The following is a 14,901-nucleotide window of genomic DNA, read 5'->3' on the forward strand; positions in this document are numbered from 1 at the left end:
TACCTGTGTCACTGCCTGGGAAACTCTTGGTAGCGGAGCTCCTGTTAAGCAGTAGGGCAGTATGCAATGTGTGTGCATATCAAATGAGTAGTTGAGCTAGCGTGAACGGCAGAAAAGTGACGAGTGGAGCAGAGGAAAAGGTCGGCAGTAAGTTGTCAATAGGTGACAACTCTGGAAGTAAATGTACAATACAGTCTACAGTGTGTCAGTTAAATGCTGCAGCTTCTCAAGATAAAGAAAAGTCACGTCTGTTGTTTCCCCACCTGCTGGAAAAGTCAAGGGGGTTAGCACCAAGGTTAGCAACAAACGGCCTACCTGACGACGCTAAACAGAGAAACGTAGAAGAGAGAGATGTGTGGCTGCTAAGTCTCTCCCAAGTTTTGCATCGAATCCCCCCGCCTGACCCCCACCTGAGGCTACCGCCACCCCAATGCAGTCCACCTAGGGGAAATACTGAATACCTTTTCTGTTTCATGGAAACGTGGCTTTATTTTGTTCAACTGCAACGTGTGGACATCTGGGAAAGTTATTTTGCTGAGTTGGCAGTGGTTTCTCAGTTTTATAGAACAGCAAAGGGACGTCACATTGTGGAATAAATTGCATGGGGGTGACATCATGGTAATGAGTGGTTGTCATATGAGTATGTGTGTGTATAATTGTTTGTGTGTGTGTGTGTATGTGTGTCTTGGGGGCTAGCTAATGGTAATTTCCTGTCTCTTTGTGTCAGCAAAAAGGTAGAACCAGGTCCAGATGATTGACACTTGAGTCCAATTTAACAGAGGTCATGACTGAATCTAGGATGAGGGTGTTGTCCTTTACCTGAGATGATTTCTTAGAAGTCATTTACTCAATGCACCAGTGCATCCCACAATTTGTGTGTCCTTGCTCCATGTAACTTTGTGATTTGGTTTCCGCAGGGATCAAACATGTGATCCTCTGCTTACAGGACTGAGCAGCTTCTCCATCACTTATACCTCATCATCTGTGGTTGCTAGGAGCTTTTTAACACAACTTCATGATCAACTACTGACTGTGTTGTTCCTGTAGTTTAGATTTATACTAAACATGACTTGCCGAACCTTTCGCATCTGTGACAGCAGGCCCTCAAACTCTTTCAGGTCCAGCGTGGGCCCGTTGTAGGAGGTACAGCCGTTGGCAGCACGACCCAACCAGTAGATGGTGATTAGAACCTAAAGAAAATAGCGTATTTTATTCTTTTTAGTCAGAGATTGACAACATGAGATGAGAAAACTGCACATCATGTTGCTGAGAAAGAAAACCATGAAGAATAACTGTGGACAGAAAGTCAATAGCTCATTAGATGCAGTAAAACGTGTAAAAGCCCACTGAATCTCCCATTTACAATAATGGCAGATATGCACTCTCATTACACTTTGTTTACATGTTCAACTTGTGTAAAAGTATGATAATGTAAATGTGTGTTTGTGTATGTTTGTGTTGTCCACATTCATTAATCAATAAAAGATAACAAAATCTTACTATTTTAGTCATCACCAAATTAAGACCTCTGGTGTAACCTCATTCAGAAAACACTAACAGAAAAAACTGTTTAGGCTGACTGTCTTCCTTTTCAAAAGAACAGCAACACAAGTCATCCAGAAACCCTGAATTCATTCATTCAGTTCCCCACTGCAGTCCAAGGTCTAATGACACCCTGGATCAAGATATACTGTCAATTACAGTGTCACAACAAACAATTCAATGTAAACTGAGCCAGTTTGTTAGGAGCTTGACCAGCCTTTACCACAAAATGAGTAAAATTGCATAACATTAGGGTACTGTTATGTAATGGGAAAAATGAACAATTAAATCAAATGGGCATATTTACATGTAGGAATACAGGCAAACACATGAAACTTTCCACTTATCTTCTAAATAGGTGAAATGGCTATGAATAATATTTTGTCAGCTCATATAGCTTAATGGTTGTATTGAAGGAAGGTAAGAGTGCACACACTTCACACCTCAAACCGTTCTGCACTCTGTTCCTTTCACTTCTTCCTCTACAAAACAATACAATCTGGTTTCCTGGTCATCACAATCCAGTCATTTCCAAAGAAGTTACATGTTAGCTGAGGCTTCCTGCACAAACATGACAAGACCTGCTAATATACACTATCCCTTGAGGGCCTGAAGTGATTTATATTTGCCTGTTAGCAAGCTTAGCCGTCACCGCATAAATTATCAGGTCACTCTCATCTCCTTCAAACACGGCGCTTGTATACAATCTGCAGTAGAAAGCGTCTATGCTTCTGACTCTTGCTTGTCATCTAATGTCCCGTAGTAACACTGCAATGTGAACTGCAGCTTTCTACATTCATTGTAAGTCCATTTTTTGAGTCAGCTAAATGCCTAAAATGCAAAATGCACAGAATGACTCCAGCCAAGGGAGCTCACACAGAGCTGCACCTTTAGCACTGTTGGCAAAGTGTTCCCAGCTATATTTACTGTGTCCATGTCAACCGGCTCTCCACTGGGATTGCTTTGATAAGAAAGCTCAGCATGGCTTAATGTGTTTATTTCAGTCATACTGTCACTGTAAACACACTCTGCCGTTCAAACACGCATCGAGGAAGAGCCGGCCTGCTAATCGGAAGAAGCACAAAGCTGAAGAGTCATTTTCTGTGTGACACTAGAAGTCTGATCAAATGTAGATTAAAGCATTCGATTGGCATTCATCTTCATCTAATGACATGTAAATGATGTTTTATTTGATATTTTGTTACTGCAAGGGATGCCACTAATATAAACGTACAGTGCTGTAGCCATAAGGCACCTACTGTGGCCGTGGTTCATTATCTGCACAATTTAGCATCCTGAGCAGCAGGGTTTGTCACCAGTGTAATGATAACATCCAGGCCAGCTCCTGTTAGAAGTGGGTCATCACCAAATGTGTTTCAGTTGCTCGCTAGTGCGCTTTAAACGCATCCATATTGATCCCAACTGCACGAACACAATGGTGAAAACATGCCACAACCGTGCCTGCGTGATTCAGATGTGCAACACTAAACCGACAACAACCACAACCGTACAAAAACCGAAACTTGGGACACTGGCACCGGAGTTACAGTAGCTTACAGAAAAGCATTGTTTGAGAACACTTCAGTGGAATTTTGACTGACACAGATATAAACAATGGGCCTGACAGTGAAGAGATCATTACAGTGCATCGTCACACTAGCTTTGCCTCTTCAGTTTCAGCAGCTGTCTACTCTGGCACTTGTGGAAAGACCTGTCAAAGAGGTTCCACTGAAAAAAACCACAATCATCTCTTTGTTTCATGTGCACACATGTGTGAGTGATCCATATACACAAGGGCATGAATAAACCAAAAAAACAAACACATACACACAAGTCTCTGCATGCACACATTTAAGCACATCTCAATCAATCCGCAAACCAGAAACGGTACATGTACCCTTTCGGATTCTCACACGCAATCGGCCCTTTTAACACCTGCTCCTACTGAATGATGATTTCATGACATCAACAATATCCCACCAATCCATGCAACGATCTCACGTTACTTTAACCTTACATCTGTTTTCTATACAACACCTTTTTCACCACATCAGCAAATTCCTCTCGGTGCAGTTCCCCCTTCTTTGAATATGTGATGAGCTGCAGAAACAGCAGCTGTCAAATCCTCAGTCTGCAGAACAGATCCATAGTGTAATAGCAGGTCCTGGCTAATGCGATGGTTAGTGGGTCATCTGCTATTGCTGCTATTTACAAAGGCTAACGTGATGCTGAGTGTCCCTGTGTGTAGTCAGCTAAATGAGCTAGCAGCCCGGGCCAGCTCTGCAGCTCCACACATTTACTTGTACGGTGCACACCAGCATCACAGAGAGGGAGAGAGACAGAGAAAGAGAGAAAGAGAGAGAGAGAGAGCATTGACTGCAGAGTGGGCAGGGCTAGAAATTGTGTGTTCTACTTCTTAAAGCAGAATTATTAGAAAAAAGAAGAGGATGTTGAGGTGCGTTTGAGCGTAAATAGACAAAACAGACTGAGTGAATAAACACAGAGACCTCAAATAACCAGAATAGAAAGAAGTAAACCTGGTAGAATATGCAGTAGAAGAGGACAGAGCTGGTAAAACATGACTGGAATTCAAATATTTGAAATCAAACAAATAGAGACAAGAATAGCTGAAGGACAAATAAAATGAAATAAAACTACAAAGGGGCAGACCAGGCAGAGCTAATACAGGAAGAATAAGTAAGTGATGATGTATGTAAATAGACAAGGTGAGAAGAGACTAACTAAGAAGAGAGAGAGAGACAAAACAGACAGATGACAGACAATAAGTATAATAGGCAGGACAAATAAAGCTGGAAAATCCTGAACAGACATATCAACATAATACATATAGCTAGAAGAGACAGTACAGAGAGCCAGTACATAGAATAAAACGATTAAAGATAGGATGGATACAAGTAGAACAATGCAAAAAGTGAGTTATGATGGGCACAGACAGTGTAGACAGAATAGAAAGTATTCTATCTAATGTGTTAGAATAATACAGTGCATAAAGACAGAGTGAAAAGAATCGGTAAAGCTGAAACAGACATGATAAGAACAGCTGTAAGAAAAGAGTGACGGCCACAGCACAAACAGAAAACACTAGGCTATAATAACAGCTTCCACTCAAACATACATTTAGCACACAAACAAATCACCCCACTGTAATCCAGAGGCATCACTTACATTTTTTAGCTTTCGGCTGCAGTCACTTCCCCTGAGGAGAATAAGACAGAGAGAGAGACAAAGAGTGAGATGTTGATATTTAATGAAATATATAAAACTCAACAGCTCCCACATACCCACACAAAACAGCATCAACAACAAAACCTTTTGTACATATGCAGGAATCTACAGTGACAGTAGCCCACACAGGCTGAACTTACAGACACTACAATTGCATCTCTGCATCTCATTTGCTGTTCGGTGATGTATTTATTTCATATTTATTGACCATCTGCAGCACAACTGCACTTAAATTTGATGGAAGCTATTAAAGATTTAAAGGATTAAATGCAGTTTCGGTGTTAGTGCCTCAGGATGAAGAGCAAAGGTGTCTTCCTAGAGCTGCCATTTTGCACCAGCGTTCACTGTTCACAAAGACTATCTTTCTTCCACAGAAATTTAGAGGAGAAAAATGTCACAGTGGCCAGATGGTTTGACTGCCAAGTGAGAGGGGAGGTGCAGTGCAGAAACACCACAGCAGTGGCCACTTAGCACCACAGATGTTGCCAAAATGAAAAGATGTGGATCTTGCGGATCACCACTTGAAGCTATAAATGGGAAGTGGAAAGAAGCAGTTGTAAAACTGACCCCAACATACACTTGTGTTGTGGAAAAACATATTTCTAGGCTAAGAGAGGGAGACAGATTAGCACCAGAGAAATAGACTTTTATAGACACATAAAGACAGAGATACAGCAACAACAAATTCCATCATTCCTTATCTGTGACTGTTAAGATCTGGATATCTTAGTCAGGTCAAAGGTTCAAGAAAACAAGTCTTAAATAGTGTTCTCAAGACAGAGTTGAGGCAGAAAAATGAGTCCTCTAGCTTGATGACCTCAGGCAGGAATGACCTGCCACTGCCAGAGTCTACGCACCCTTAAAAAGAGAAGTCAGGCCTCAGACTGGATTATGACCAAAAAAACTCTAAGATTGTACTCGGGCTCACTGGGTTTAATGCTCTGCAATTTTACCAAGTGCTAGCCCGACACCAGCCTTATAGGAGATCAATAAATTATCAGAATTCACGCTGTATTGACAAGCGACCAATGGAGAGTAGCCAAGGCGGGGTGACGTGGTCTTTCTGGTGCTAACTGAGCAGCCTGGCTAAAGTGTGTATGACAGTGGCTTTCTCATTATCTTTGCAGGTTGCCTTAAATATAGATAATAAATCACATTGTAAGATCTTATTTTTTATAGGTTACTTACAAATATGAACAACAGATCAGTTTATATCCAAAATAAACCATCATCTATGGAAAACACATTGCCTTCCATGGGTTAGGAATTGCTTTTATGCATACAGGTTTCCATACATGGAAAATACAGAACCTTTTAAGGAAAACTATGGATAACAGTTACTATATATGTCCAAGAGATGAATACGAACAACAGGTGTTCTTATACACTGCACTGCAGCAACCAGCATCATCTGTTATGAATAAAAGATAGCCAACATGGATGATATACTGCATTACCTCGTCTACCATATGCACATAGATGTGTGTAGAAGTTGAGGTTTCTTTAATGTCTATGAGTTACACCATAGAATAATACTGTTGTTGCACAAAAGCTACAAAAATATCTGCAAAGTGTAAGAATCTCATGTGCATTTGACTCAGTTTTATTTCTGAATTTACTGTATATATTATAAGACTGTTTATAACTAGTTTCAGGGGCTTAACGGTCACAAAGACAAACTCACTCAACACACTCAAGTGAAACCCAAATTGCAGTTGCGTGGCTTTTCCATGACAGCAGTGACCTGAGAAAAGAAAGAAAGAAAGGAGGAGGAGAAGAAGATCGAGGTGAAAGTAGCTGGAGGGGATGATCTGTAAATCCCCCCCCCCCCCCCCCCCTCCCTCGTCCTCATCCTCTCTTTCTGTCAGCTGACTAAATAAACATGGAGACAGGTTGCTTTTCTCTGCTGTTACCTTGTAGAAGCAAACCTGACGAGCAAACACAACAGATTCCACGAGGTATTAGATCACAGTTACGGGCCCCAGTCAGTATAAACCTCTGTGATATTCTTTAGAGATAACATACTTGAAAATATGCGATATACAGTAGACTATTGGTGTTATTCTCACTCTTTCTTTAGGGAAACCATAGATATATAAATGTACTGTATGTAAATGTGACCAAATGAATAACAAAAGTATTATAGAATCATTATTGGAGGAAACATTATTTTACAGACCTTTTTAAAAAAGTCAGATTACATTTTTCGTTGACAAAATATTTTTACAAAGTGGTCAGATTTTTATGAAATGCTGAGTGATGTTTTTTTGCGCCTAAAGTTCTCTTTTTACCAGCTGTGTCTTCATCCACACATTTTTACAATTTAATGTTTATAATATTTCAAAAACTTACGTCACATCCAACAAATGTTTTATCAGTAAAAGTACAACATATTTCAAAAGGAAGTGCATTTTTTGAATAACTATTTAATGCAGGCTTGGCACAATCTGTACGTTTCAGCACATAAAAAAACTCCTGCCTATCTGGTTTTGGAAGTCCTGAAATGTTTTTTTTTTTTGTTAAATATCTGTCAAGAAAAACCTCCAAGAATTGTCCATTTTAGGCTTTATGTTGCCTGGTGAGAAGTTGAAGAATTATTACTGCTAATATGACCAGGTGTATTTCTTTTAGATGAAAGCACCGAAATATTTTCCCGTACTTACTGACAGCTAAGAGTAACAGTTACTCAATACTGATCATTACTAATCCTGAAAGATGTTTTCTTGTGGACATGCATTTCTGACTTTCATCATATTTAATTCGACCCAGCTGAGAAAAACACATTTAATTTGTATTTTATTTCTTCCAGCGTTTTCAATTTATTAGACAGCTGAATGGAAACACAGCCACTCTCTCCTCTCCTCTCCTTGACTCTGCCAGGCAAACTGTCACTTATCTTGGAAATCGATCTCTTTCCATCTACACGCAGAGGAACGGGAGATATTTCAGGCCTGAGCTCATAGTGTACCAGAACCTGCCTATCTTTACGCCTCCCGGTCCAAAGCTGCTTCCTAGATGAGTAAACACCTGCCCGAAGACTGGAGGGCTTCCTGTCATGGGTACGAGCTGCGAGAAAATGGCATCCTGTATGACACATGGTTACATAACCTCTGGAACGAACACAAGGACACTAAAACAATGACGCCAATGTTTCTTTTCAACTTTGTGATAATTGTGTACATATTGTCCATATAGTATATTCATTATATTTCTAGAGTGAGCACATTCATATTTGTTTAGTATGAAAATATCCTTGCTTGCCATAGAGCAAGACAATCCATTACAGTTATAATTATTACAGTTGTAATAAGCATTTACAAATAGCACACATTACATACAAACATGAGGAAAATTAAATATTTTATCTGTTATCGTTATTTCAAATTCAAATTTTCATGTGTATAAGTGCAACAGTCCATGCCTGGTGTTCTTTCCTGAACTCCTAAACTTGTGTGTTTGCCAACTTTTAACGCCGCGACCTAGTAACGTTAGCTTGTCACTAAAGGGAGGCAGCGAGAGCGGTGCAAATGAACAAAATGCAGTTAGACTGGATTTCATGTGGCAGTATTGACTCATGAGCTGAGGCGAATGCAAATTGGACATGAAAAAAGTGCGGGCAAGAAGTGTAGATATGCATATTTTTCCCTGAATGATCCGAACCCCTCTCTCAAACTAGCTGGACACTGAAGAACCACACAGTCTTGTTCCAGAAAGATTTCAATCTGATTGAACTCTGCATGAAGCCAATGACGTCGAGTCAATTTGCAACCGGCCGTGAACACGTCTCACCCGGTTTCTCATAGAGAAAAAAGAAGGCAGTGAAATCTGGTGTTCAGTATTTTAGGATAAACTATGCGGGTTGTGTTCAAATTCATTTGTTCAAATTACGTGTTATTTCGATTTCATTTAAGTTGATACTTTAAAAGCCTGAACACACATATTATTCCTTTGACTTATGTCAATGATCTGAAAAAAACCCCCCCAAAACATCCAAATATATCACTTTATAAACTTTAATGACACATCCATGTCTATTGGCAGGGTCTCTTGTGTGCTGGCAGTTACTGTCACGCAAGGTTTGACAAAAATATTTGTATTTTTGAAACCAAAAAGTTGGAAAAGGACATGATTGTTGGAGAAACATAAATAAAGCACAAGGCAACAGTAAATGAACTTTGACAAACAAACACCAGTGTCCCATTTAAACTGGAGCTGAATCAATGCAACAGAATGATGTTTACTCTTGTAAACTTATGCTCGGAAACAAAAGCTGTATAAACATCAGTGTATACACACACACACACACACACACACACACACATACACATACACACACACACACACACACATACACACACCTCAGTGCTACCAAAGGATTCCTTGTCCTGACAGAACCAGTCAAGCGGCTCCTCTTGAGACCAGCTAAGATTAGCACTGTCCCCCCTCTCTCTCTCTCTCTCTCGCTCCGTCTCCAGCAGCACCTTTCTAAACCCTTCTGTGAATGAAACCTTGTTGATGCACAGCTAGCATGAGGACATCACATGCCACACACACACACAAACACACCCACACGTACACTATATAAATATAAATCTACATGCACTTGGCTTTGTTACCAAGCAACAAAGTAGGAGTCACGGTTCAGTGTGTGATGCAAACCCTTGTGTTGTGTTTGGACAGAGACCGGTTGTGTCTAACAGATGTGCTATTGTTGCTTCACTGACACAGGCTCATACAATTATTCCATTGACTCTCATTTACTTATTTGTGTTGGCAGTGAACTATTTGATTGTCTGATGCAGAGAATAACAGACTGGGTGACTGTCAACGACTGACACACAAAGAAGCAAACAATCAGTAATAAAGACAAGCTATTAACACTCGATTGAGGTGTTCATTATCAAAAAAACTGTTGTTCTGTGTTCTCTTATTAAAATACAAGCCTTCATTTATTGTTGGGATTTTTTAAAAATAATATGAAGGATCTAGGGTATAAAATAGTTATCATGAACATTTTGCCACCGAACATACATCTTTCACTGCTGTTTGTTTACATATTGTTTATATACCACCATATTTCATCCCCCACACCACACTAAAGAAAGACTGCACTTATCAAACACTTCTTGTCAGAAAAACACTGCTGCTTCTTGTTCCCAAAGCCTCATCGTTTTCCTTTTTTTTTTTTTTGCTTCACTGAAGAGCATAAGTATCTACCAGTAGCAGAAACTCTAAAATCTTGACATCATTTTGCTTTGGAAGAACAGCACCCTCTTGCTGTTTTGTGCAGTAAAAGCACAACAATCTTAAACTTGTATTCAATAAGATAAAATTTGATTAATACATTTTTTTGAAAGACAGACTTGACCAAGAGGGCAGCATAAAAACAGTACAAACAAAAATGTTTACGTTCATTATTCGGTTAAAAGTGTAAGAATAGCCCATTTCTCAAGTGATGACAAACATATTTGATTAAAGGCCCCATGAAACGGATGTAAGAGTTCTATTCGATTCCTCATATTTACATGTTTCTGGTAAAAACACAAAGCTAGTTCGGGACTTGTTGCGGGTATTGATTGCCGTTTACAGTAGCCAATAGCGCTGGATGAAAACACACACACACACAAACAAATTCAAGAAAGCATTTTCATTGGATTCAACATTAGTAAACGCCCCTGAGTGCAGGATGTGTCATCAAACATTTCAAACCATTTTACAGGAAGAGAAAAGATGGTTTTGAGGTTTTGATGTAAAAAAAATAATCCGATACTGATTTTTTTTTACATATATTTTGCATATAACAAGAGATAAATGAACAGTTAACACAGGGACACAGGATTAAAACTGGGAACATGTATCTTCTATTTCATGGGGCCTTTAAGAACTAAACTCCTTTACAGATGACTTGAATTCACTAAGAGCGTCATCTCAGGTAATGTCAAATCCTTTTGTACAATGTTTCAACTGAATTTTTAAACTATCCTCATCCTAACACGAAGCAGCCAAGAAAGTAGATTTGCTTAGTTTTGATTTGAGGTTTGATTTCTTCATATTTATAACAATCCATTCAAACGCAGCTGCCTGTAAATGTTGGCAAACTCTTATTTTATACATGTCAGAATTACTACAGTGGTTACTACGTTACATACGGAGTCTTTCCTAACAAGTTTGGCCCGAACTTGTTGAAATGGAAGATTCTGTGCTTTGGAACAAAACTGAAAGACACACACACACATGCACACATGCACACATGCACGCATTAAGCAGTAAGGTAACACTGAAGCTTTGAGTCTTACTTGGCGGTGGGGCGTGTCGACGTGTCCTGCAGGTCTCCAGGGTCAAACAGCTGGGAGCCCTTCAGTCCCAATTCCTCACAGCCACGCAGAAACACACTCAAGTTGTCCTGCACACAACACAAAAACAATGTTTCATCAGGATAAATATGCTGTTGGCAGAGACAGAAGTCAAAGGGAGGTCAGGTCAGGCGCAGGGCTTTAAATCACACGTACCCATGACACTATGACTCTCTCTGCCGATCTGATTTAATTTACATCATATAATTACTGCAGAAAACACACCGCTGCCAAACCAAGAGGAGAAAGTAAAAGTCTGGCTTGTTAAGTATGTTACACACCATTAGACATGGATATAGAGATGCAGAAGTATGAAAACACATGACAAAAGTTTGAGCAATTCATTTTACTGATTTTAGGAGAGTTAGTTCTTCTTTCTCCGTCCTGTATACAAACATGCAAACACACACACACACACACACACACACACACACACACACACACACACACACAAATACAGTTTCTGCACAACATGAAAATCAGGATACCTGCTTGACAGAAACGTGACACCACCAGGGTTTTGTGTTCGGCTTTCTTACGTCTCCTCTCTCAGCTTACTCCAACTCTTCACTTTTTACCTCCTTCAAGGGTCCCCTGTGTCCTCTTTATGTCTTCCTTCACCTGCTTCTCCTCAAACATGACTTCCTTCTCTTCTTCTCTACACTTCACTCTCTTTCCCCATCTTCTCAAGTCTTCTCTCCCTTCTCTCCCCTCCGCTCTCTGAAAAAAGTCTTTGTTGGATGCAACCTGAGCCGAACTCTCCTCTCCTGTTCCCAGGTTCTCTCTCCCTTTGTTTCTGTCTTTCTATCGTTCAGAGGGCCACAGCCAAAGCCCTTCCCTCTCCCTCTCTCTCTCTCTCTCTCTCTATCTCAGGGTGTCACCATTTCCTCTCCACCCTCAATGTCCCAAGCACTCTATCTCTCTCACATACCAAAACAGAAATACAATGTGCTTACATCCACATCCACACATCTCCACACACACAAGTGCTGGTTCAAATATACATTGTTTCTAGAGTATGAACACACAAAACTATAAGCCTTATTTAGATGTACACATGTAGCTGGTGCAAGAATATATGCATGGATACAAACAAGTAAACACACACACACACACAAACTTGGAAACACTTGTTCTCACAATCTTTTTTTTTTTTTATTTGTAGCAAAACACCCACTCCAAACCCACCCTACGGCTTCCTGTGTTTTTGGGACAGCGCCATCACTGGTGACGCAACCCCACCCAGCCATACACACACACACACACACACACACACACATACATACACTTACTTCTTTGACAGTTTTACTCCAGGGAGAACACACCTACATTGAGATTAACTAGGTCTCACACACACATACACACACACACACACACACACACTACCGATAAAGGTCATGTTTGGCCTCAAAATAAATGGCTTTCAGTCAAGTTGCACTCAATATCAGCGTAGACTTTCTTAAAGAGCATTTCCCAGAACTCAGATGTGAGCTATGATTTGGAACAATGAGGGGACTCCCTTAGGGTGAGGACAGCCTGTAACTTGGACTCCCAAACTTTTTTGTGTCAAGAATCCAAGTAAACAGATCCAACTAGAACCCAAATATCCGTTGAATGGGATTTTGTGGTAAGAATGGTGAATTATAACTTAATTTTGCTCATGGACCGCTTGATATGCACTTATCCCCCCACTTGTGCAAAAACTTGGACACTTGTTGAACAACATTTCTGCCTGGAAAATCCTAAAGAACGGGAAAAATCTGGAAAGGGCGAAGTAAAACACTGAACATGCTTCATGATTATGTCTTTTGGCAAGCTTGTTTAATCTGTACTTGCGATAATCAGAGCTGCTGGCTAACAGTGGAGGACAGAGGATGAGTTGGACGGCTCTCAGTTTTTGATGTGTGTTGCTCAGTTAACCCTCCCTGCAAACATATAGTAAAGGTTATCAGACAATCTTCAACTGTAGGTACTGGCAGCTGTATGATAAGCAACCACTAATGACACCATACATCTAAAGAGTATACATCAACATTTTCCTCTATTTTCCAGTAACTGTGTGTGTGTGTGTGTGTAAAGAAGTGAGCATAACTTTGTGGTGATTTGAAGGTCACTGCCACAGGAAACTGGGAATCTACCGCAAAGAAGTGATTGACAGCTGAATGTGTTTGTACAAGGACTGGGAAGTAGAACGTCGACTCCGACACAAAACCTCTGTCAACTCTGGTAAAAAAAAAAGTGAAGTCATAATAAATTTGGGCGGAAGTCATTCCCGCTGTGGAAATACCAGTATTGTGGTGAAACAAATGATAAAATTAAATAATGAATTACAGCACAATGTGTGTAAATAACAATCACCGAGAGCCATACAGTATAACGGCATTAACAACCAAAGCTTAATATTTGTTCAGTAGTAAATGGTTGGTAAAAAAAGGAAATAAAAGTAGAAAAAAGTTTTAAAAAAACAAAAAAAACCAAATATATAGCTTTGTGAATATGGACAGTATGTGGATGTGAGTGTTAGATTCCTTTTAACACAACACTCATTGTGATTGATACCTGACTACCATGATAAGACCACCAAGGCTCCTAAGGGAGGAGGATCGATGTTCAGACCCTAATTTTTGGACCTTGACAGAATCCAAAGCAAAGCTGGTCACCGTGAGGAAACAAGACACTTGGCTTTCAACAAGATATATGTTTCTCATTTGTTTTTCTCCTGCCAAGGATACAACTAATAAATAAAACAGGAACGATGTGAAGATGAGAACTCAACCAAGCTGCACTGTGCCTCAAATTAAACGAACCCGTGTGCTGTATGCGTTGCTCTGAAAAACGGAAGACAAATAATATTTGTGTTAACATGCATCTCCATGATTGCACACTACAGTTAGACCAATAAACTGGCAGATATTAGCTAATTGCAGATATCTGTGTGTGTGTGTCGTCTGATAAGTAACAAGAAACTGCAGAGCGGAGATGCCAAAGAGATGTCAGTGGTACTTTAGCAAGAGTGTTGCCCATGCATACATAGTTTTTCGACCAGAGAAAACTCATAAGTTTAATGTTATGCTCAATATACATCGTAGTCACAATTTTTAAGAGAAAAAATTCAAGGGATCCTTAATGTTTGATTATGCTGTTATGTGAAAAATGACTATCAGTCGACATATTGTTCTGAGATTATTTAAAACTCTCAAATATCAATATCAGCCTCAAAAATCCAGTATCGGGTCAGGCTATAATACACATTCATGTTAGCTTTTATTTCTTTTTATTTTTTATTGATCTTCTTTAGATAAGAATCAATTCCATTTTTCCGAAGCAGGCGACTGTGAGAATAAAATATATAGAACAAAAATATTATTTACATTAATATACATTTTATTTTGCTTATCATGTCTCCAGATGTAGCTCCTTAACTTGGCAGTTAAATTATCTCGTGATACTAATGAAGCATACGATCCCTCAAATGAAAACAAAAACTGAAACAACCCAAAACTGGAATTACAGGGGATTTACATAACAGCCCGAAGCTTTGTTTGTTTACATATGCATCACTGAAAAGTAACATAAATGCCTGTTGCCCCCTTGCTTTATACTTGATGTCTGGAAAACACCTTTCTGAGCATGTGAATTACTACCATTGAACTCGCAGAGCTTGTCTATTTACACACTGTAAAACGTGAACATGCCAGCCGACCCGGAGACTGCTGGAAACAGAGCGCGCAACAACCAACCTGTTCAGACAAACACTGAA

The 14,901-nt window shown here is 39.7% G+C and overlaps 1 protein-coding gene across 10 annotated transcripts in view; it reads right to left on the reverse strand.

The window, feature by feature from the left end:
- The window catches only part of LOC121901312 (LIM and calponin homology domains-containing protein 1-like), a 105,593-nt gene that overhangs the window by 42,481 nt on the left and 48,211 nt on the right, over positions 1-14,901 (reverse strand). For all 10 annotated transcript variants that reach the window (XM_042418018.1, XM_042418019.1, XM_042418021.1 and 7 more), the window contains exons 4-6: positions 11,085-11,191; positions 4,729-4,759; positions 1,080-1,190 (exon numbers count right to left, since the gene is read on the reverse strand). In XM_042418018.1, coding sequence (XP_042273952.1) covers positions 1,080-1,190; positions 4,729-4,759; positions 11,085-11,191 — 249 coding nt within the window. The remainder of the gene's footprint in view (positions 1-1,079; positions 1,191-4,728; positions 4,760-11,084; positions 11,192-14,901) is intronic.

The sequence above is a fragment of the Thunnus maccoyii genome, chromosome 8, assembly GCF_910596095.1.
Source record: "Thunnus maccoyii chromosome 8, fThuMac1.1, whole genome shotgun sequence".
NCBI lineage: Eukaryota > Metazoa > Chordata > Actinopteri > Scombriformes > Scombridae > Thunnus > Thunnus maccoyii.